Genomic DNA, 23957 nt, shown 5'->3' with positions numbered 1-23957 from the left:
GTTGGAGTTTAGAGCTTAGATATGGTTGGAGGTATATAGATAACATTTTATAACAGGACGTTAGAAGTATGCATTATTCTTGTAGGCATGTTCTACTTTACCATCACGTTAACATAATTGGTGAAAGATTTTTTTTACTATCCATTAATACCATAGACTGGGACGGTGGCGTCGTCCTGTAATCCAGCTACTCGGAGGTCTCGAATTGTGGATATTAGGCGTGAACTGTGGATATGATATGTCTGGTGTGGATTAACGTCCGCACTAGTAAGTCCGACCATCCTGATAATTATACCATTGCAAAGCAAAAATCTGGTTGGGATTCCACTAAACTGGGACGGATTGCGTCGTCCTGTAATCCAGCTACTCGGAGGTCTCGAATTGTGGATATTAGGCGTGAACTGTGGATATGATACTTTCTGGTGTGGATTAACGTCCGCACTAGTGAGTACTACTATCTGGAACATGTGGTTCGGATTCCAATTATAAACTGTAGATCCCTTAGTTGCCGGCTGTATGGGCTATTAATCAAACAGCTGTGTCTAAAAGACTACAAGATCACACCACTCATCCTACACTTATCTTCATTCGCTCTTGGCTTAAAACATTCGTATGGTCGCAATAGTTAAAGCGGTTAGGAACAAGTACAGGATAGACACATGTTGAACTCCGCGAGTCAATATGATTTGTAGCCTAATTACACGGTTAAGCACGCGTTGGACAGGTGAGGTGGTGAACTTTACCTCGGTGTTTACCTCGGCATCCACTCACGCGAGGTTTTCAATAAATGAATCACTTATGGTTGTCGGTGTCGGTGATATTTCACTGTGGCGTAGGTCGAGGCCGTGCGTGGTCCAGAGACTGCCGTGTTCCAATGTTTAATTATGTATTCTGCACGCATATATTGTTGGTTTTATACGTACTGTCACGCCGTGTGTATAATAATAGTGTTGATCATAACTCTTGGGACATTATTACCGTACGTGCTGTTTGAAATCGTATCCTGTGTTTGTGATGGCGATTAACATTTCGCCAATGCGATTCTACTTCAATGAATGCCATTGAAATGGATAAACCATGCTGGTTTGATTAATTTGGTAAAAAAAAAATAGATTGTTTCCTAAGTATATGGGCTTATAAATATACTCCGGGACGAGTTGATTTCGTATCCTACCATTTCCGAGATCGTTGATTCTATATTGAGAAATACAGTATCTGTAAGTACGTAATCCGGCCACATACGTTTTAGAAATTAACATCATAACGTTGATGACCAAAATCAGCTGGATCAGTTAGAAGCAAAAGTAGGCATTCTACAATTCTTCATGATCTTTATAATACTGTAATTTTCATCCAAACGTAATGCGTACCCAAGTGCCTCTTAAAAATCATGAATACATTTCTACAGATTCAATTAAGTTTCAAAAGCTCGCTTGAATTACAAACGTTTGACAATTCATGTTATAGGTAATATATGCATAAATATATTGGGCAGTAAATACAATTGATTTTTAATGAGGATACTAACATTGAGCGGACTGGGAAACAACTTATACTGCATTTAGCACTGTGAGGGAAACTTTCCCCTCCAAGGCAGTTTCGTTTACTAAAACCTCCCAGAATGTTCAGGCTACGAGTATTAAGATATCCACAGACCTAGAGCAAGTCTTAAGTCTCGATTCTTCTATAATATATCTCTAGGATCCTTACATGAGGAAAATAACCCTTACTGCTCCTACATATCTGGGTGATTGGACTAGAATAAAAGTGTAGTAAATTACTAACTTCTAATCTTATTTGAATAGTCTCTATGTTTCAAATACTATCATCATTCCTTAGATATTTTCAAAAACTAAGTTAGCTAGAACCCTTCCCAAACTTTAACAAACAACAAAAATCACAATAATCGAGGGTAAGTACTTTATAAATTAGTGGTTAATAAAGATTTAGTGTTCATTCTTTGGTTGAAACTAAACAGTTCAGAAATTGGTTTTGCTTATATATTCCGTTGATGTTTTCTAAATAACTGATTACAGAGTAGGAACTTTGTCTTCTCTACTATCAGGTGCCAAAACACAACTAGGAAGTATAGTACTAGGGATCGCACTGTTGTGTCAATTGACGTGTGAACGGTGTAGGTAGGAGGGCCGGTCTGCCCACCGTGTTGACCTACTGACCTTCCCAAGGCCAAGGTGACCAATAGGTTCTGTGGATCGTTGTAGTTTTTGGCCAGTCGTGGGCTAATCGCTTAACCTTCCCGTCCGCCCTAAAAGTATCATTTATCTAGTTCCGAGTAGGCCGCCTAAATTGTCTAGTTTGCTTCGGGTATTTTGATATTTTAGTGGTAAACATGGTTGAGGAGTATTTTTTTTTAAGTTGTATAATTTGGAATTAAACTGGATGTATGAGTGGGAACAGTGACCGTCATTTTTGAAATATTTCTGAGCATGTTCACTTAAAACATTAGTATGTCATTGAGCATGTTAGCCTACTTCAATAGTTAAAGCAAATAAAACTGGGTACTGTATTTTGATTTGGGGTCAGTGTTTCTGCGTTTTCCTTCTTGATGTTTGAATCTTTCACTATTGATGAAACTAGACATTACATCCCACGTCAAAAAATAAGGAAGAAAAAACAATTTACTAGCGCTGTGACATACAACCTTCTTTTTGGATAAAAAATCAGTGACAGCTGGTCCTTACAGATGGGATTACTTCTTCATTCTTCAGTATCCAATAGTCGATGGTTTGCTAGATCTGATCGTGGAGCACAGCTGATCTCTCTATTGTTGATGCAGCAAAACAGGCCGACCTTGGACCAGCTGACGGTGAATCACAGCTGATTGCATGTTGTGTACAGCTGAAGTGATACAGTGACGTTGGAAAACGACCTACGACGAGCCATTTTGGAATATCAATGAAACGCGCATACAACAATGTTAGTATATTATGTAATGTTCAACAAAATAGCTTGGAGCATTTCTTTTATTAAAATTGAAAAGAAATTCACGGATGATATTGGAACCGAAAACGGTATGGATCATACATAAACAGTTTTATTTATATAACCTTAAAATATGAGTTGGTTTGAGCTTTTTTGGCTGTTACATTTAGATGCTAATAGAAACATTTTTACAATGTGACGTAATTTGTTTATGTTTATGATCAATACAGTTTTCTGTTCTATCCGTGAACACACCTTCAGTTTCTCGTTCCCAAATCGGGCAAGCTACTTCCTGCAAAAACAGCGTCAGCCTGTTAATAGGAGTGAATCGCTTTTATGTGTTGTTATGCAAGTAGTTACATTGTTCTGTTATGCTAAATGATTAACTGTATGAGATACTATCTGAACTTCAGCCCATCAAATCGACATCGAGAGACGCTGGCTGCAGCTATACAACCTGGATGCGTATGTCGTGAACAGTACAAGGATGTCGAAGGAAATTTGACTCCGTATCCCAAACAGTGTACAGCAGAGGTCGTTTCTTGCAACGTAATGCCCAGTGAGGTAGGACGACGCGCGCCAGAAATGGGCAACAAGTAGGCGGGCACTCCTCGCTCCTGCCGCGCGCACTACGCCACTACGACACCATCACAACACAAGCACATACATACTACACTCGCTACGTTTCTGTGAAGATTCGTCAAGATTTGTACAGGACAGTTCCGAATTTTGACAAGTCCTGGAGTGGCAGGATTATAAATGATTAGATACGACGTCGGCACACCATGCTGTGTATTTTATGATTAGGATGAATGAGGGTAAAACGACAGCTTTGTTACTGACTAAAATCCGCTTGATAATTTATTTTATAGTCAGGATAATGTAGTAAAATCCCAATGATCTCCGGCTGGGTCCAGTCATATGACTTTCACTTAAATCAGGATCGAACTGGCAACCTTATGTGCTGAATTTTGTGTCGAAGGCAATCAAAATGTTGATACTACTATTTGTCCCAAACTAAATTAACTAAAATTATTTTTATGTCTCTTTATTTAGATTTTTATCTGGCTACATTATTTGGTTGCAATGTTTTCGTGTGCATTAGCTTTTTTGAACGCAAGGTTAGTAGGTGTGGAGTTGGGTTTTATTTAAACGTCCAATGTGTATAAAGGTGAATATGGGGTTCAACCGCTGGTTAACCTCACTGGGGCTCGACCACTGCTGCGTTTTTAAAGTTTTCTTGCAAATAGATGTAAAATATCAACGCAGTGTCATACATACAACATAAAATTCTCGACAGATATGTTTTTGACATTCTAAAACCGTATGAATGACAAATATTTTCATAACATTTTTAAAACAAACACTGCAGCTATTTAGGCTACAGAGTTTACATTAAAGTTTCCGTACAATTTTTAACATAACGATTTAGGCTACGATTAAGATTTTCAAAGAAGGCTGTGTTTTATTTTTAACAATATTTTGGCAAATTTTGACACAAATAACTCATTTTTTCATATTTACAATATAAAACTTAGTTAAAAGAATAGTGCTCATTAATAATTGCCTTCATGAATGTTCCGCAAACAATGTGGCACAGCTGTGTAGCGGGTTGCGTTCCTCATTTGAAGGCGTTGTTTATGTAAGGTTATACAATGTTGAGGCATTGTGGCACCTTTAGTATTAATACAGGTTTATTTATTTTAAATGCTTACATTTTATGTGCTTCAGTTTGACAATGAACGTTTGGCATACTTCTGTTAATAAGCTAACATTTATTAATTGCTGTAATTTCAACACAAATTTTATTTGGTAAAAAATCACTATTCAATCGCCATACTTGAAGCAGCATTTATGACAATTTAAAGACATCAAGACATTGTCAATACTCAATCTGATATCACAAAATGGAACTTAACTCTGCATTGTAAGTAAAACTGGTGTGGGTTCGCTTTCAGACATACTAAGATCTTGCAATGTTATGCCTTCATTCATTTTGATTTTGGTTTACATAGTATTAACATGTTTGAGTCAGAGCTTATAGTTTGTCTATGTGTATTGTCTGTGTGTCTGTGGTTTGTCTAACGGCATGTTGTGTTGTGTGTCTGTCCAGGTGGGGACTCTAGCAGTAATGGATCGTCGACACACAGAAAAAGGAATCCATTAGGTGAGTAGATTATACCCTTAGATGCAAAAGACAGGGTATATACCTGTTCAAGCCAGTACAAATGTCCATAAAAAATAACTTTTTCGTCATCCCAATTTTGATCAAAACGAAAATTAAGGGATTTTTATTCTTAAGTAAAATTGATTTAAGCTTTGAATTGAAAATGTTTGTATCTAGTATGACTTTACTACAACTTAATTCTGATATTGGAACTATGTAGCTGGATTTTATCGTTAGCGTTTTTAAATGTAAGTGGTAGATTTGTCATCATGGAATATTGAGGTAGCCTAGTTGTCGAACATGTTCTGACCACTGAGCTAGATAGTATATCTGAAGGTAGCACTAGTTTGGTTTGTGAGGTTCATAAGGTACTATACAGACGTTACCGAATGTAAAATTTTGATTTTGTACTCGCTGAGACAGCGCTGAATATCAAAAGTGATTCGAGTTTGAGACATAGATTTAGCTTCATGTTAATTGAAAAGTTACGCAACTGTGCAACTTAAGGTAAAAATATAAAATAATAAAATACCCCCGCCAATATAAAACGTACTTACCATCTTTTATGTATTCCCTATATGGGAAATTCGCTAAAAGGAATAAAAATTAGTACATTTTGCCTCATTGATTGGCTACTTATTAAATAAGCTTTAAGCTACGCCCTGTTCATTAATTGACTACAACTTTTGACTATTGATAGAGCTAGCCGTTCCATCCCCATGTTAAAGTTTTTGCCAGTCTTTTTTATCAAAATGGACGTAGTTGAAGCGAGTTGAAAACTGATAGATATTGTAAGATTTAGCATCTTTTATGTCATATAAATTATCTCAGAGACAACAAATAAGGTAGAAAATTGAAATTTTAGACACTAGCGCAATCTGTGACTGGCTCACACAACTGTGTTCTTTTTGAATAAAAAATTGGTGCCAGCCATTTTAGATGGGTTTTCCTTTTCAGTGTGCAAAACTTAATGTTAGAACTAAACATAACCATCTCCAGAATGGCTCTTGGACTAGTGCTACCTCCAGATATTCATTACAGCTCAGTGGTTTTGACAGGCCCGGTGGAGACACTGCTCTGCTCGGCCCTGTACACTTCCACGATGAGAACGCATCTGCAGAGACGAGACTCGGCAAGTCTGTACCTGTACGAGGGTGTTGGTCGTTGCACGATAACACACCACATATACATTTAGTGTTTAATATTTTGCTGGGGAGTATTCTTTTAGTGTGCGTTAACCGTTGAACAGTTCACCTTGGATAACTTATCATTTATTGTCACTGAAATCCATCGGTTTAAGTTTTAGAAGAGATCAAGTTAAATATCAATAATTTTACTTCACTGATTATCTCGTATGTCGTTACTTTCTTAAAGATAAAAACATCTTGTAAACTACTGGTTTTAGATGACACAACTTTCCTGTGGCAAATCTGCTAAACCCTCAGGTTCAACGAGATGTCCACGTAAATACATAATAATTCTACTGAACGATGGGTTAAAATTGTGCCCTAATATGGGGATGGCTCTGAACATAGAATTATGTATTTTTATCGGTGTTCAGGGGCACTCCTATATTGCTAAGGGTATAATTTATGTAATTTAGTTGTTATTTAACTATTTACACAGATAAAGTCTGTTAAAAGTTTGTAAAATATTGAATATGATTCCTTTTGAATATGACTATACAGTAATTAGAAGATGAAATTTTTTTTTTACATTAAATCATTATTATAAATTAGTTTTTAATGTGAGGAACAACTGTTTCTAACTATATAAAAGCTACACACATTCACCATAAAATTTTCTATAACCATTGACTTCAAAGGTTTAAAAATAAACTCTTGTATTGAAATCATGTAGAAACAAACACAAATAAAAATAAGGATTACAATACACCATTAAATCCTAGCTATTTTATTAAAAAAATATATAAACATACAGTTTATTGCATGTATTTATTTAAACTTGGACTTGCAAGACTATAAAATATGGTTAGTGGTGATCAATTTTGATTGGATACTCCAATCATCATCAGACCCAATAGGCAAATGACCTAGGTATTTGTCATTTGCCTATTAGGTCTGATGATGATGGGAGTGTCCAATCAAAATCGATTACCCCTTACCATCTTTTGTATGTATTTACCGTCTTGTGAGTTAACAGTATAAGTGTTATTAATCATATATCTTTTTGTTTTTTTCAGTTAATTTAATAACACGTACGATGCTGATCAAGAAGTTAATCACACTTTTTTTGGAACAGACTAATCCGTGTAGGGAAAATCAAATCTCGTAAAATTTCACATCAAACATGCGCTATAGTGTTAATCTTCATTAAATTTCACGTTTTAATTTAAATTCGCCATCGAGGGTTCGCAAAATAAACACTTTGGTTGTAAGAGTTAATTGACTGATCAATATGCAAACTGTGTCACCTGGCCCAATCATTCTTGTAAGTTAATCTAATTAAGCTTTGCATTCAATTTACATACAATCTTGCGTTGGTGAGGCGTGGTAATGGTAATGATACAGGTTTACGATTTAACATAATTCTGTTTCAATATTTTCTGTTCATTAATGTGATTTGTTGTAACGGGTTTTGTCTGTGCAACGTTCGTGGAATGCAAACAGAAAGACAAGGATTTTAAACTTGTTAATTTTTTTAAAAAATTTTCAGAGGCAAGTCCCCCAACAGTTTGAGCAATTTTAGCATTACTTATTTACTACAGAGATTGATAGATTTAATACACTACAGCAAAGTAGATGATTAAGGTAAAATATTTGTAGTTTTAACAGGTTTTTGTTAAGTTGTGGTTTTTTGTAGATTATCCTCCAGGATGAGATTATCTTATGTTTCTTTTATTTCAGTCAGATTCAATCTGAGCCAACCTGCTCGTAAAGGTAGAATCATGCAGCAACATTTTATATTAAAAAAATAATAAAGAAAATAATTTGTTATTACTTGCATCTTTTGTCAAAATAAAAACACACTGTGGAGATTAAATTGTCACACTTTTTTTAATATTTTAGGATTTTTAGATTATTAAAATCATTTCATGGCACATGAAAGGTTGTATTTAAACTTTCAAAATACTTACCTACACTTCCTTCACCTACACACTATAATAATCCCCCACCCAAGTGACAGTTTTTTGGAGCGTTTCTGGATTTCATTGTTTGTGTCAAATGAATGTCACTGCATGTAATGCACTGTTCGAGTCACCTCTAACTCTATCATAGGGAAAACTATGTCTTTTTTATAACTTTATTTTTAAGTAGTTTCATTTTTCTTGTAAAATGTATACCTTCTTTTTCAATCAGACTGGGATGTTAGATAATCATATTACTACTGTGTTATTAATTTCATAATGGGTTGGATTTTTTAAAATTTAATTTATTGATGTAAAAAAACAATACCAAAATGGTGTATATAATTGTTGTATGATAATCCTTAAAATTGCTTACAGCATAGCTTTGGCACGAAGTTGGCGTCATCTTCAGGCTGTACATGAACGTATTGTTGCTATTCTTCCTTTTTTGAAGACCAGTGGATTTGAAAATGTTCACATTTTTGTGTAGTTTATGTTTGACTGACTTCAACTTAGTACTGTTAAACGATGTAAATTTGTTTAATCGACAGTCTTCAGAAGAGCATGATTACTATGATAACAATTTTAATATTTTCTAATAATTTATAATACAGCTTAAAGTTGGCACAAACTTTGTGCCACAGCTAGATGCTGTTAGGCAGTTTTAAGGATTATCATAAAGCAGGGATTTACACCATTTTAATATCGGGAAGTTAAATACCATCATAAATACAATACAGTGAATCTCGACTTAACTTTTTGATGGACCTTGAGTTATTTATTTTCAAAATGTAAGCACATAGTAGTTGATTGCTGTATTGTTTGTGTATTGTGTAGCATGTGTCTGTGTTTCTGTGTTGTTGTGTAGTGTGTAGTATGTAGTGTGTGTGTAGATGATACTGACGACGGCTCGGTGGGCAGCGGACGCAGGGCTAGCATCGCAAGTGATCGTAAGAGTTCACGTGAGTATGACACGTTAGGTACAACACACAATGTCAGCAGTGACTTATTGATACTGTCTTACTGGGCTGTCCAATTATCATTTTATTATTTTTTTTTTAGAAAAGACTTTAATGGTTTGTGGGTTTACAAACCTTTTAGTAGTCAACGTTTTAATGTTATGTAAATCATAAAAATTTTCATATTTACTCTACCTACTATAGTTATACTGTACTAGTACTCTTTAAATTGTTGATTGTGTAATAAAATAAATTGTCAAACATTTGGCTTCGTTACAAATTTTAAAAATATTCATTGATTTGATAAGATAATCTACCCAGTAGTTCATAAAATAGTTAAAGGGCTCTTTTTACTTTGGTACCAATTTCCACCCAAAGACATCAACATACTAAAAGTCTTGTTAAAGGTCTCCATTTCCATAAATAGGTATCAATGTTTCATATTTGTTATTTGGTCCACTTTTCCTTTGTAAGCTATCCTGTGTCTTTCACTGTTTGTCTGTTCAGTTTGTTTGTTGCACTGTTTTTCACCTCTGACAGCAATTTGTTATATTTGCATGCTTATCACACATGTTCTCAGCCAACAAATCGCAGAGAGAGATAATATAATATGTCTCATTCAGCTTTAAATATATATTAGTGTTATAAAATTATGTCATGATTCATGGTAAAAATAATACTATTGTATCAAAATCCTTAGTGTATTCAAGTAGAAAAATGTCAATAACTAAATGAAAGACTCCATGAAAACCAGACAGATGATAAACCACTTGGTGTGATACACTGGTTCTGGTTGACAACCGTATCACAACCAGCAACCGTGGTTGTGGTACGGTGGGAGCGGAACCTGTCTGTTGGCACACAACTGGTTTCTGACAGTTTTTGTTTCCGTGGGATGATTTGAGTGGGACCAATCTTCTTCTTATTCACCGCATTTAGGTTAGGCCTACATTTAGATCCAATTTACAGTTAGATACAACTTTTACAGTTGGTTGAAAGTTGGGATTCTCTTAACTGATTGGATTATTGTAATTGGATGCACATTCCATAGCCTAATTTTATAGGGCTGAAATAAACTAAAAATCAAAATTACATCTTCATATAATGTGTCAGTAATAGTTTGGTCCCCTAATTAAAAGTTCTAATAAACTAAACAGAGAAGGAAACATTATCTTATCAATTTTAGAAAATTTAATACTGACTTTAAACAAATTTGGATGTCTAATATAATTTTGATGAGATATAAATAACAAAATCAATTAGATTGTGCTAGAAATTATTAAATTTTGTTTCCGAACTTTTGGGCAATCAAATGCGCCTCAGCAAAAGAGAGACTAAAAATAAGTTTCAATTCCTGAAATATAAGTGTTTTTCATTTTCTGTAACAACTGTTTAACTCATCATTGATACATTTTTATATTTTTAAAGTGGTTGATATTGTATGAGTATTGATTTCCATAAAAAATAATAATAAGTGCTTCAAAACAAGAAGAATTGTTTTCAACCTCTTTTATAACTTGGTGTTTGAAAGACAATTAATTATTCAACTGTTATCTGTTTTTTTTTATCAACTGACAACTAGACCTTTCAGGGAGGAATGATGATTTGAATTAGTTTAGTACATTATTTTTGCCACATATTTACTAGATACTTGATAGAAAACTATTTAATCGCTCTTGTGATGTCCTCATGATTATTTATACATTTTAAATTAATATAATTATTACATCTGATTGAACATAAATCCAAATTGATAGTGGTAAAACAAAAATTAAGTTTGGTTTTTTGACCATTTGAACTACTGTGGGAAAGAATAAAAACTGTTGTTAGTTTGAAACGTGTTTGCTAGCGTTGTTGGCTGGTGTATGTGTATGTTTGTGTTGTGTCGTGTTGCATGCAGTGGGCTCAGGATCTGACTCTTTGTGGGGAGACCTACGCAGACTCAGCGAGGCCGGTGTGCGCAGAACATCAGGTACAGAACACCACTGGCATCCAACTACCACAACTACCTCCGTTAACACTGACGGCAAAATAACTCTGTTAACACTGACATAAAATTACCTCCGTAAACGTTGGCGTCCACTTACCTCCGTTAACACTGACGGCAAAATACCTCCCTTAACAATAACATCCAATCACCTTTGTTAACTCTGGCGTCAACCTTCCTCAATTAACACTGAAACCTACCATCACTATTCAAACTGACTTCCTCCGTCAATACCATCCAACTAACTACGTCATGACTGACTATTAACACTGAAATAATGCTTTCTTTAGATTGACTACAAATGTGGAAATGTAATTTCAGACCATCTTTAGTTGGTTGTTACTACGATTTGTCTAAACACAATAACTCTGTTTTATAGAATATGTTGGTGTTGGTTGTAATTCAACGTAATTTCCATTCCTCACAACTTAATTAGCTTTAAACCCTTTTTTTACTATATTTGTTTTAGATTTTATCAGCTGTTTTATGTTTCATTAATTATTATTGTGACTACCTGCAATTTTAATGTTTTATGTAAATGAAAAACAATGTTTCTCTTGAAGAACAGTCACGCTTACACTGTCTTCTTCCCAATCCTACCTCCTTGTTTGAACAGAAACACAACACTGTATTAGTTTCTGTTTCTCGACTAATGTAAACTTTCATTTGGGTAAAAAATATACAGATTTATAAACTACGACTTTTTGTTGCTTGTTTTGCGATTTGCGTTCCTGGCAATATTACAGTGTGTGTGGTATTGTATTTACTAGTCTACATTGAGGCAAGTGTTAGCCGATACTTGAAGCACTGAAGTGTGAATGTTCAAGGCAGACGACTCATAGTTCATAAAGTATCTCAGTATATTCCTTCACCTCACTCAACCATGAGTAAACCTCAACGTTCTAAAGGCAAGAGTAAGTAGTTTTTGTGTCAATTTTATCAATTTCACACGGATGTTTTGTATTATTTATTTTTTAATTAGTTTTCCTTTGCCACACCTTTGTTGTGACCGACTTCTCCGATAGGCTACCTTTAATTGATTCTCACATTCAATTTAAAGTTGGACTGTTTTAGTATGCTAAATGTATAGTTAAGTCATCAAAGATTTATACTGATGCAAATTAAAATAAGTTAGCATAGCTTTGTAACCATTGACTGCTGAAGGGACTGGAGTTGGTTAAAACCAAGGTAGGTATATAACTGCACCTTTTACCTTGCATGCTGCATGAGGGGGAATCAAAGAGCATGCTCCTCTTACGAGTGTCCTCTTAATATTCCTTAAACGAATATTTTTACTTTACAGTTAAATCTATCTAATTCTACACGTTTAGACGTTTTTCTAAATTGGAAGATTGATTTGATGTGCCATTGTTTAGTAGCTTGGCAAGTTTCCAAGTTGAACTCACCAGTATTCATCCAAAAACAAAAGGACTACAAGAAATATTGTATCATTGTTTACATTTTTCGGACACACAAACCAAATGTCAACACTGGAAATTCATGTGGTTGTGTCAGCATCCATCAAACATCTCATAAAAATGTTTTATCCTCAATAATATTAGTGGTAATATATTACTACAACCTTAAAAGATGTTCAAAGGCCAATTTGTTTGATTGTTTTACATACGCCTTAATCTCTCCATTTTCTATCAAGCCTAAATAGTAAGAATAGAAGTTTCTAAACCTGTATTCTTACTTTTGATAGAAAGAGTGAATATTTGTAACACTTGTATAGGATGGGTCTTGAGAAATAAATTGATTGTCTAGGTATAAAATGCGAACCAATTTAATGGATATCTGGATTTCCTTGTACAGTAAACCCTCGACAATCAGTACTAGTTAGGGATTCAATTAAAAGTCTGGATTGAAATAAACTTAATATGAAGAAAGGCCAGTACTATCCCAAGATTTTTTTATCATCCTCTGTATATGGAAACGTCTTAAAGAGAAAAAAAGCTTGAATAGTGCATTCTAAATTCTACTGAAGCACTTAAAACTGTGTAGGTTACTGTGGGGCTATCCGAACTCAACTGTATGGAATATTAAAAGGCGAGTGATTAAAAGTGAAGTTTGTATTAATTAAGTGTGGATTGCTGAGGTTGTACTGCTACAGTGAATCTAAGAACAACCCATCAGGAATGATAACCATTAACTTGGCATGGACCTTCGCTCCCCGAGGTTCCGTGTTTGAATCCCACCAATCATCAAAGTGGATAATGTGTTTTAACATGTTAACCTGTGGTGTTGACAGACTCGAGTGTGGTGCTGACGGAGGACACGGACAGTTTCAAGATCGGAGACAGAGTGTGGGTGGGCGGTACCAAGCCTGGCATCATCGCCTACATCGGAGAGACGCAGTTCGCCCCCGGGGAGTGGGCTGGCGTCGTACTGGACCTGCCAATAGGTACTGTCTTTGTATTAAGTGTCAGTAAAGCAATCTCAGATGATGGAAAGTATATTACGTTGCTAGTATAGAAAATATGTGTTCGCTGGACAAATGTTGCTCGGGTCAGGATTACCATTACCATACAAGTATGGTTAAAAAATTTTGTACTGGTGACTTACAATATTTTTTGCCCTACTACTATGAACCTGAACAAACAATAAAATCATTTAAAATCACACCCCAAGCTTTGGGCTCAACAGTCATTGATGACAAATTCTCTAAGGGCTTATGTTTTTAGTTTATAACCACTTACTTAATTATTTTGTTCAAATTCCATCTTCAGAATTAAGTTTTGTGTAAATTTTGCTACCCTGATGATTAATTATGTTTATGAAATAAAGTGTTCAATACGGTAACTAAAAATAATTAGAATAAGCTGGCGTATTCAGCAGATAATAGATTAAGCAGACGTCAAACTGCTGTTTTTGGGACTGATTTCATACGTGGGAAGTTAATGAAAACGTGGCCAAAAAGTTATTTTTTTTACTTTATCTAACATTATACAGCCTACGTACATTTACATTTGAAACAGTATATTTGGCTGTCACAGGTACAACATTTCTAAATAATGAAAACCTGTAAAATCATACACAACAATTGTGACCACCATGAGTGTGTGTTCCTAGGCAAGAACGATGGATCTGTGGCCAACATCCGCTACTTCCAGTGTGACGCCAAGCGAGGTGTCTTCTCTCGACTCACTCGGCTCACCAGAGTCGCACTGTCGGAGGGGGGAGAGGATCACAGCTTTCTCCCGACCTCTCCCCCCAGTCGACCTCCCTCCTCTACTGGCAGCCGTAAGTGTTCTGTAATAAACTAATTTAGACTCAGATTGAATTATTGGTATTACGAGGACCGTTCAGAAACTAACCTCCGTTTGGTCAGTGTGCCGGAAGTAGTGAGGCTGGAGCCAATATTTTTGTAGAGACGTGCGCTGTAGATCAGTAGTCATCTACCTGTGGTCAAGTAGTCATCTACCTGTGGTCAAGTAGTCATCTACCTGTGGTCAAGTGAGGGTTAAGTCGTTGAGTGGTCGTTTATTTCGGTTTTGCAGCATTAAAAAATGTGGGATACAACTAAACACCCTGCCATGTTTGAGGTTTGAGCTTGTAAGATTTTTAATGTCATTATTTGGCTGAAGCATTTCATCGGGAATGTTGTGTGGTGTATGAACCTAAGGTTATGAGCACAGGAGTAATTTGTGAATTGGTTGATCAGCAAGATAGGCTGTACAAAACAAATTTCAAGGTATGCTGACTTCCAGTGTTGTGAGGTTCAAGGTTATTGGTTTTCATTTAACTGACTAGAAGTTACGTACCGCTCTTGTACTCAGAGATTAACGTAAAGTTCTAGATTTGGAAGCAAGACAATTCTTTTCGAGCTTTAGAATAATAGTAGATATGACTGTCCAGACAGGGACCTGAGGCTGGGTGACCGAGTAATAGTGATGAGCTCTACAGGCAGCAAGACAGGGATGTTGAGGTACATCGGACTGACAGACTTTGCCACAGGGGAGTGGTGCGGTGTCGAACTCGACGATCCTGTCGGTAAAAACGATGGCTCTGTACAAGGCAGGAGGTAAATGAAAATATACATTTGGTTACCATATTTTACTAGCTTCTACCCCCTGGCTTTGTTTGTGTAATATCCGCTTTGTAGTTTTCAATGTGAAATTATTTATGTATAAGCATAAACCATAAAGTAGTCTTACACACAACCTTGTGGTTAGTCTTACACACAATTTTGTAAAATAAGTGTTATACTTAAAATTGTTAGCAATACCTACATATAGTAATCCTTGATTGCTATAGTGGCAACTACTTTCGGTTCTAGTTGAAACTAGTTGCCACTACAGAAACAAAGGAATATTGTTTGCAGATGTAAGCCCCTTTATGTACATTTTGTGTCGTAAAGCAAATATTTCATCGGTACAGCTGGTGATCATGATAGTGACTTGCAGGTATTTCTCGTGCCAGAACAAGTACGGTCTGTTTGCGCCGGTTGCCAAGGTGTCTCTGTCTCCGTCGCCCAACAGACGTCCCAGCTGTGCCATGCATCCCCCGGGCCCCACACGTCAGACCACCAAGGACAGCATCACCTCTACTGCCTCGACAGCGTCCAGGGTAAGACTGGGGGTCAACAGTCTTCAGGTAGGTCTCCTATAGTGTCGGATACACCTTCTCACCCAACGGCCACTGCAGGGTATGAGACATTTGTTACTTTGGATAAACATCATGTTGTGAAAATAGTGTTAATTAGGATGGCTTGTAGAAAAGGTAGTTTAAGAGACCGAAAATTCCCCCACCCTGTCCTAAATACGTAGGTCTATTACGTAGTTGTATTAAATGAGTTACAACCACAATTTTGAGAAGAAAAAATGACAAAAGGGATGAGGGAAGAGTTCTAATTTGATTGCCAGTTCGCCATTCTAAATAATTTAATATGTATACATAGATAGGAGAGCTACTTGGTCTTTGTGGTAGAGTGCACGACTACAAGTTCCAGTTTCATATCTAGCCAACCACCAATGATTTTAGCTACGTGAAAATGCCGCATCTCTTTAGGCTTAGTCTGAAGAAATGTGTAAAATGGTTCTAGGCCTAACGTCTTAGGATGTAACGACGCAAAATATTATTACCGACTTAAAAAATACTTCTTCCTTCTTCAAAAACTTCTCACTCTATTTAAAAGACGTCAAGAATTGTGTGGAGTTACTAATTTATGTTATTTCTATCATTGACTGAAACGTGATGAGATCACACTTCAACTCCTAAGGTTTTATGTTTCTGCATTTAAAATATCAAATATAACTTGATGGGAAACATATTCTAGCTTTGAGCTTAGCTCTGGTTCATGACACAGTAACTCCTTGTTATTCGTATGTATTTTCCAAATACAATGTTTATCTATGAATTAGGCGTAATCGCAATCAAACTCTGCGGTTTTACTAACAGAAGAAATATATTTTTGTTTTCTTTTACCCTGCAGTGTGTGAGTGTGTGTGAGAAAGTGAACATGTTATACCAGGAGACCAGTCACAGAGCTAAGTGTCAATGTTTACACATTGAATAGAACATGGCATGGTTTGCACTTCTTCTTCTCTCTAAGTTACTTACAGCACTGTTAACATCCACGTTAAATTTAATTTCTTTAATTTGTAGAATGCACTTATTAATTACTTAATTGGAAATTATATTAAACCTACAGTCAATGTACAGGGTGTCCAGCTGATGGCGATCCAGGAATGATACATAAACTTTGTATGGGACTGAGGAATTTGGATTGGCCAATGTTTACGGTCCAGGATTCATTCCGCGTTCTGTAGATAGTTAAAGTCATTGTGTGTTGTAAGAAGATAACGTAAATGATCACAAAGTTTCCGCAATTGGGAGAGAGAATCACGGGTGTTGCCACAATCGTATGTTGCTCTGATTCTAGTATTAGTTTTAAAAATCAATTCTGCTTCAAGTTTTCTAATATATTAAAAATAAAATAAATAGTGAGATTATATTTTTAGTTTTCACAATACATTCCTTGAAGTAATTAATACTATTTGCACTTGGATTTGAACAGAATTTTAATGTAGATTAAAAAAAAATTCAATTTGATTATCAATAATGTACATACTAACGGCAATGAACCAAAATTATATCATAATCTAATACGAAATTATCTAATGTTTACAAAAGGATGTTTTTATCAATATTTTTATTTTTGAATTGAAGGTTATTTAGGTTAGATTCTTTAAGCTTTTTTTATGTATATACAAAGGCATTTATTTACAAATTAGTTTTTTTTCTATTTAAGAGCAAGTTTTAACCTTTAAAATTTAACTTGGAATTGTACTTGGATTTTATTTTCCTGATTTGCTGGACGCACTCCCACAGTTTAAACTGGTTGTCTTTTTTCCTAAATTTCTTTAAATTAGGGCCTACAAACTTTAAATGTTAACTTAAACTCATTAGCTTTGATAAGTAATCAATTTATGACTTACATTTCCTTAGATTTCTTTTTTATTTTACTAATATACCCTTAGCACACATACTTTTCTTATAAGTAACATGTTTTTCCTGTCTATTTAGTTGCGTTTTTTCTCCATTTACTTGCATATTAATACTTGCTGTATGTAACAAATAATTCTCACATTAATAGTTGTATTTATTTTTATGTAGTTCTTACCTTGCAAAACCATTATCAGCATGCTTTTATTTTTATTAGCTCTTTGGTTGGTTCTGTTTATTTTAATACTATGTTTTAAGTTTTGTTGTTTGATGCACTGTTTGAACTGTAGATGCATGATTTTTCACTCTAATTTATTTACAGTAGTACATGAGTAGTTGTAAGAAAGTTTTGACAATCTTAAGTAAGTGTCTTAATTTTATAATTGATCACATACCTCAACTAATTTACTTCTTTGCCCAATAATCCTCCAAAGATTCTTGGGAATTAAAAAAAAAGTTTAAAGATATTTCTTATATATTAGTAGACAATATACAGTCATCTTTATCAGTAATTAAAAAAAAATATATATATATATTAGCATCAAAATTCAAAAATAGAAAATTGTTCTTAGTTTACGATAATTATTTTGGTAGTTTCTTTGGTTTTTTTTACCAGATAACTTGTATGACTTTATGAGTTTACCAGATTACAAAACATTTAAAATGTTATGCTTATCGTTAAAAACTATTTTCTACCTTATTTTTTGTTTATCAGTGCAATCTGTCAGTGGCTTAATTTAACTACGTCCATTTGTATTCAGAAACTAGCGATAACTTAAAAATGGATTTACTAGTTTTATCAATAGTGAAAAGGTTTACCATAGACAAATTGAATAAATATAGACTGTCAAAGGATAGTTCCGAGATGTGCCGCTAGAGCATGCTCGGTGTTCGATTTGCTGCCGTCGTCGGCTCCTCGCCGTATGCTACCAGTAGACACTGCAGCGGTGTGCGGCATTCCTAGGGTACATGCTAACCACAGCACTGCTGTCGGTCTATATTTGATTCTTTTTGTCTATGGTTAAACATAAATAGGTGTAAGTGTAAATTTGGTTGTGTTCCTTGGACCGATATATCGACCATTGAAGCTCAAGGTTGAACTTTTATAGTAGAGAAACTTGTTTGACAATGTGTTTTGTTGTTCCGCAGAGGCTGAGCAGACCGAGCACTCCCAGCAAACCCTCCGCGGTCTCCAGCAATGCCGAGGTAGCTATTGTTTGTTATCTGTTATTTAGTTAAGGAGAGCATGCTGACATGGTTCAAAAGTTTACCTCTTAATAAGTATAACTTTCATTACAAATCCAATATTTAAGGATCTCAAAATGTTCACTTTTAACACTACTTGACAATAACACTACTTTCATTGACTATTGGATACAGAAGTAGACATCCCACCCATATGGACCAGCTGTCACCAATTTTTCATTAAAAAAGAATGTAGTTGTGTGAGCTAGTCACAGAATGCGCTAGTGTCTAAAATACTATTTTGTACCTTATTTTTTGTAGCTTATAACAAGTCGTTCCATTAGTTTGAATCGGTAAAAAAGCTTGTTTATTCAACAGATATCAGTGATTTAGATCAGCACAATTTGTCAGTGGCTCACATCAACTACAACGATTTTGATAAAAACCGGCAACAAATTATCATAGGATTGAATGTCTAGTTGTATTAATAGTAAAAACTACTATTCTTCATATTTATGCATCTTTTTTATGTATAAATATCAAAACATATTTTTCATGAGGACTTTTCTACGCCAATATAGATAGCTGGTATAACCTTTTAAATCAGTTACAGTACCACGTAAATTGAGCCTAACTCAGAAATTTATTGGGGCGAGGGAATATTAATTATTATTAGTGTTGTTTCCTTCAAATTCTGTGAAACGTAATTTTTGTTTCAAAATTATTTTATCCTATTTAATTTAAACTGTTAATAATTTATGAACAGTTTGGATAAGTGTTACAAATTGATTTAACATCACTATTTAACTGATCACTTAATTAATAAATAACACTATAGGTTACTACAGTTAATAGTTTCCTTAACTACCTTTATCCCCAAAAAATATATTTTTACACGTGGGAGTTTAGGAAGTTAAGATAACTCAAGGAAATGTCGATTAATTTGTTGGTAAATAAACTGGCACTGGCTATTTACGGACAACTACCTGATAACAAAATCTAATGCGCTGATAACGGTCTAACGCCTAAGACTGCGGTGACGGCATTAACGACACTAACCTAACCTTTGACCGAGATATTAACGGCCGAGTCTGTGTTCAGGTCACGAAGAAAGTGGTCGTAAAATATTACTACCCAGACTGGGAAACGGACTTCTACTGAACACCAAACACCTTCTACTTCTTTAACATTAACTCTACATTACTTGTTTTATTGTTAACCTCAATTATGGTTGTCATTTTCATCTAGTTAGTTTTGCTTGTGCACTCCAGTTCGGATGATTGTGATGTTTAGTTTTGTAAGTGTTTTTCGTTTTTAGTTCTTAATTAATTTATGTTAATTACACTTTGTAAAATATAATTTATTTAAAAAACTTGTTCTACTCTTAAGAAATAAAAACTTTGAAATCTTGGTGTAGATTTATTTACAGTTGGATACAAAGTGGAAGAAGTAATCGGTTTAAGTTGCCTGCATTGTAAGCGATAGCATTAAGGGTGCGCTCTACCCGTCTGGCGCGCGCAAATGTAAGGGTTTTAGTTCTTCCTGATTGTAGCCCCAATTGTGAACCGATTTAAAAGATCTTGGTGTCATATTTTCCGTCAAATGTTATTGTAGGTTTCCCGTTTTTTAAAATTTTGATACTTTAAAAAATTTTGGGCTCAAAGGTTGGTGGAAAATGTAAAAAGAGGCGTTCTTTATCATGAGTTTTAATACATAAAAATAATTTTTAGAGAAAAAATAAAAAACGGGAGACGTGCAATAGATTCTTAAAAACAAGAACCTGGAATTAGTTTACTAAAAAGTTGAATGATAACTATGTAATCACGCAGACTCGAAAGGCTTGCAAGCGCTCTTCAAGGCGCCGTGCAGTGGCGCGGCCATGCGGCCAACGGCTCAACCTGTCGTCGGCTCTCCCACCACAGCCATCGATCGATATTTCCCCTCCTCTCGGTTGATTCTATTCTATCTTTGCGTCGTCGCCGTTTTTACGCATACTAGTGTCCCTGCTGCTCGAATTCGAGCAATTGCTATATATATAGGCGTTATTTTAATACAAATAACAGTCATAATTTCTGATTACTTTAAAAGATTCTACTCAAAGATTATAACATTTTTAAGATGTACATAAGAGATCGATAGAATCAACATTTCTTATAAATATCTTATCACTTTTCAAAAGCTGATACCGTTTCTTCTTAACATTATTTCTATTTCTTCACCTTGGTGGTGTTATATAACTTTCCTATGTTTCCATAGTTGAAAATCGGCTCGTTCAATGATTACTAAGAAATGCAGCACAGTGTTGTTAACTCATTTTTCTTTTTCAGTATATTAGGAGTAATGTAAATCAGCTCTCTCGCTTTTTTCCATTGTAATATTTATGCAAACCCAAATTCAAATAGTGAATATTTCATTTCATACTATTAAATTAGCAAAATTATTGACGGTTTACAATTTACATAGGTTTTTCTTCTCATTTTTAATTTCTGACAACAGCTGGAGTTTTATAAAAATTTTTTTGTTTCCCATGCTAATCTTATGGAGAAATACAAAACTTTAAAGGGTACCAGGGCCTCACTCTCTAATTATTTCCCTAAAAAGAAAGTTTCCTGCACAACTTCACGTTAGGCTATTTCCAATGACACCAGAAACATGTAAATCGGTTCAGTAGTTTCGGAAGAGTAATTGTGACAAAAAACCTGCTTGCGTATTAAATAAGTAAATAGATGAGTATACTGTCCTCTTTGTAAACAGTTATACTCAGCCAACGCAACTTGCTTGCACAGATTCAGCTTTAAAACTTTACCAAAATATAAGTTTGTTTATTAACGTCGGGTATGAGATTGTTCTAATAACAACCATAATAAAGAGTTTTTTTTTAGAAAACCAGTACTCAATAGTACTGTTTTATTAAAACAGCATTTTTAAATTTTTGTAATTAACCCCTCCAAGTTGGGGACTTGAATCTGATACCTCAAATGTTCTACCTAGACTATTGACCACTCAGCCATTCAACTTCAAGTTAAAAACCACTACAAGTCATAACTCGGGTCTACAAATAAAATACCCTGTCGCAGCAAAACTATTCACAAAGCAAATTTCAACTTGTATGATTAAAGTATTTTTACTAAAACGAGGTGTAAGCCCGTCCTACGTACGGGAGTAGTCAGTTAAAACGGTTTAGGCCTATAATTCAGAACAGCTAGTTTACACGTATAAAGAAAATTTTTATTGCAGCCTACAGTAGAATGAGTAATTATCAATTGAGAAGTGTATAGGCCTAGTTAATGATATCACCTTCCATCGCATACCTACCTCTTCCATAATCAATATTACCACAATACAATTACTCATACTATACACAATTTCCAGTAGGTCTGAGTTGAAACTCCCTAAAATAAAACGAAAACATCCAATAAAATTCACAGTACACATAATTATAACGTTGGTGTCCTGACATCATTAAACGAATCGTCCACACACATCCTTTATGTCAATTTCACTGCACCAATTGCTAAATAAATAAGTTTAAACAACGAAAAGTAAACACAACAACATATTAGTTTGTTTTGTAAACAGCTGAGTCAAAAAAAATAATATTCATTTGAACAAAAGAACTGGTCACATGTTGAAGGAATTTAAAAAGTAAAAACGCTAGTAAAGCTAGTGACGTAATTAATTGTCTATGTTTATTATCTATCCCGTTATCAGTTCCAATATCCTTGATAATTATAACACCCTCATTGAATCAATGTACATCGTAATTCCCCATATTCATTTATTTAAACTATAAAAAATTCAGCGCCTCCAAATGTAACCACAACTAAACACACGCCAAACAACTTTTTTAGATTTCATAAAAGGATGTTTAGTCTAATTGCAGTATCCTAGGTCAATGATGACGTTGTGTTCAATTTATGGCATTCATCTGTATATCTTTGGATAACACCCGTCTGAGGTTGTGGTGGTAATTTAAAATCGTATTCCTGAGGATTCTTGATCTCCATCTTTATGACATCAATATTTCCGGGCCTAATCCAAACAAAGTTCAAGCATTCAAAAACATTGATTGTAAACAAAAAGCTGCCAAGACGAATTAAAACATGTAAAAATTGTGATTTTCCTACCCTTTCCAAAAAAGATGAGCAGTAAAATAATTTGCAAATCTTTTTCATTTAACTCGTGTACAGATCCTCGACTTGTACACATCGATGGTGTTACTTTTCTCGGTGGTCCACTAATCTTACCTATTTCTAATAATCAATGACAAAATCAGAGTAAATAACCTCATAGTTCTAATAGGGCATTCTTATTTAACCAGCTGTTAGTTAAAACAAATTATATTGCTCTAAAACAAATCGAATATTACAAAGATTGCTTTAAAAAATAATTTGAACATCCTAGTATTTTACTATGTATATTAAATTAATCTGTCATCCTCTTACAAAAGAATTGAACGTATCAATGATTAGCATTACACATAGTATAAATAAGTCAACCCTCAGTATGTCTTTACATTTTTATCCATGTTTTTATCCAAATGCTGAATTTGTGACACAAAAGCTGAATGTTTACAGCTGTTATGTTAAGCAAATTATTTTATGCCAAAAGCTAGTTTAGAATCTTAGCGTCGGCTGCTAGACTTTTTAAAAATTAAAACTTAATTTCTAAAAAACTGGGACCCTAAACTAAAATTATGGTTTCGACATTCCCTAGTTCTCAAAATTATCTTTCTTTCAACAAAAAAAACATGAAAATCCGTCGAGTGGTTGATTCAGAATCGTGAAATAAAAAAACACTGTTTCGTTTTAATATTATACATAGATACTTCCAGAAATAAGACAAACTTATTCCTATTTAAATAACATTAGATTTAAAGAGTGCTTAGGTGTGCTGCTACGGGGAAGGTAAAAAGTGTTTCTTGACCATACGTCAGTATACTGAAATTAATGAATTTGCCAAATTTTATCAACATACAGTGTATCCATAAACAAGTAAATTAAAACGGTTTTAATTTTCTCCATAAGAATAACATGGTAATGTTTAACAACACTTTTTTCAATTTTTTTGTGAGATACCGACTGATTCTGTGCCCATTACGGTGTAGCTACAGTTGGAATAGAGTTAAATAATAATGAAAATCTTAAACATCAACAAAAGAAAATAAATAATTATAACAGT

The 23957-nt window shown here is 34.6% G+C and overlaps 1 protein-coding gene across 13 annotated transcripts in view; it reads left to right on the top strand.

Moving 5' to 3' along the window:
* Positions 1-23957, top strand: part of LOC128991840 (CAP-Gly domain-containing linker protein 1-like) — a 71959-nt gene that overhangs the window by 27393 nt on the left and 20609 nt on the right. For 4 of the 13 annotated variants that reach the window (XM_054415053.1, XM_054415069.1, XM_054415060.1 and 1 more), the window contains 9 exons: positions 5057-5110; positions 6169-6246; positions 9092-9160; positions 11058-11129; positions 13396-13548; positions 14217-14387; positions 15003-15168; positions 15551-15740; positions 18741-18797. In XM_054415053.1, the coding sequence (XP_054271028.1) occupies positions 5057-5110; positions 6169-6246; positions 9092-9160; positions 11058-11129; positions 13396-13548; positions 14217-14387; positions 15003-15168; positions 15551-15740; positions 18741-18797 (1010 nt within the window). Of the gene's footprint in view, positions 1-5056; positions 5111-6168; positions 6247-7977; positions 8011-9091; positions 9161-11057; positions 11130-13395; positions 13549-14216; positions 14388-15002; positions 15169-15550; positions 15741-18740; positions 18798-23957 lie in introns of all 13 variants that reach the window. The other 9 variants (XM_054415087.1, XM_054415124.1, XM_054415106.1 and 6 more) reach the window with 7 other exon arrangements.

Source organism: Macrosteles quadrilineatus, unplaced genomic scaffold, assembly GCF_028750875.1.
Source record: "Macrosteles quadrilineatus isolate MER2022 unplaced genomic scaffold, UCM_ALF_1.0 Scaffold_1__1_contigs__length_201487025, whole genome shotgun sequence".
In the NCBI taxonomy this organism is placed as follows: domain Eukaryota; kingdom Metazoa; phylum Arthropoda; class Insecta; order Hemiptera; family Cicadellidae; genus Macrosteles; species Macrosteles quadrilineatus.
The sequence above is the reverse complement of the archived record's forward strand: the minus strand, read 5'-3'. Positions and strand labels throughout refer to the sequence as shown.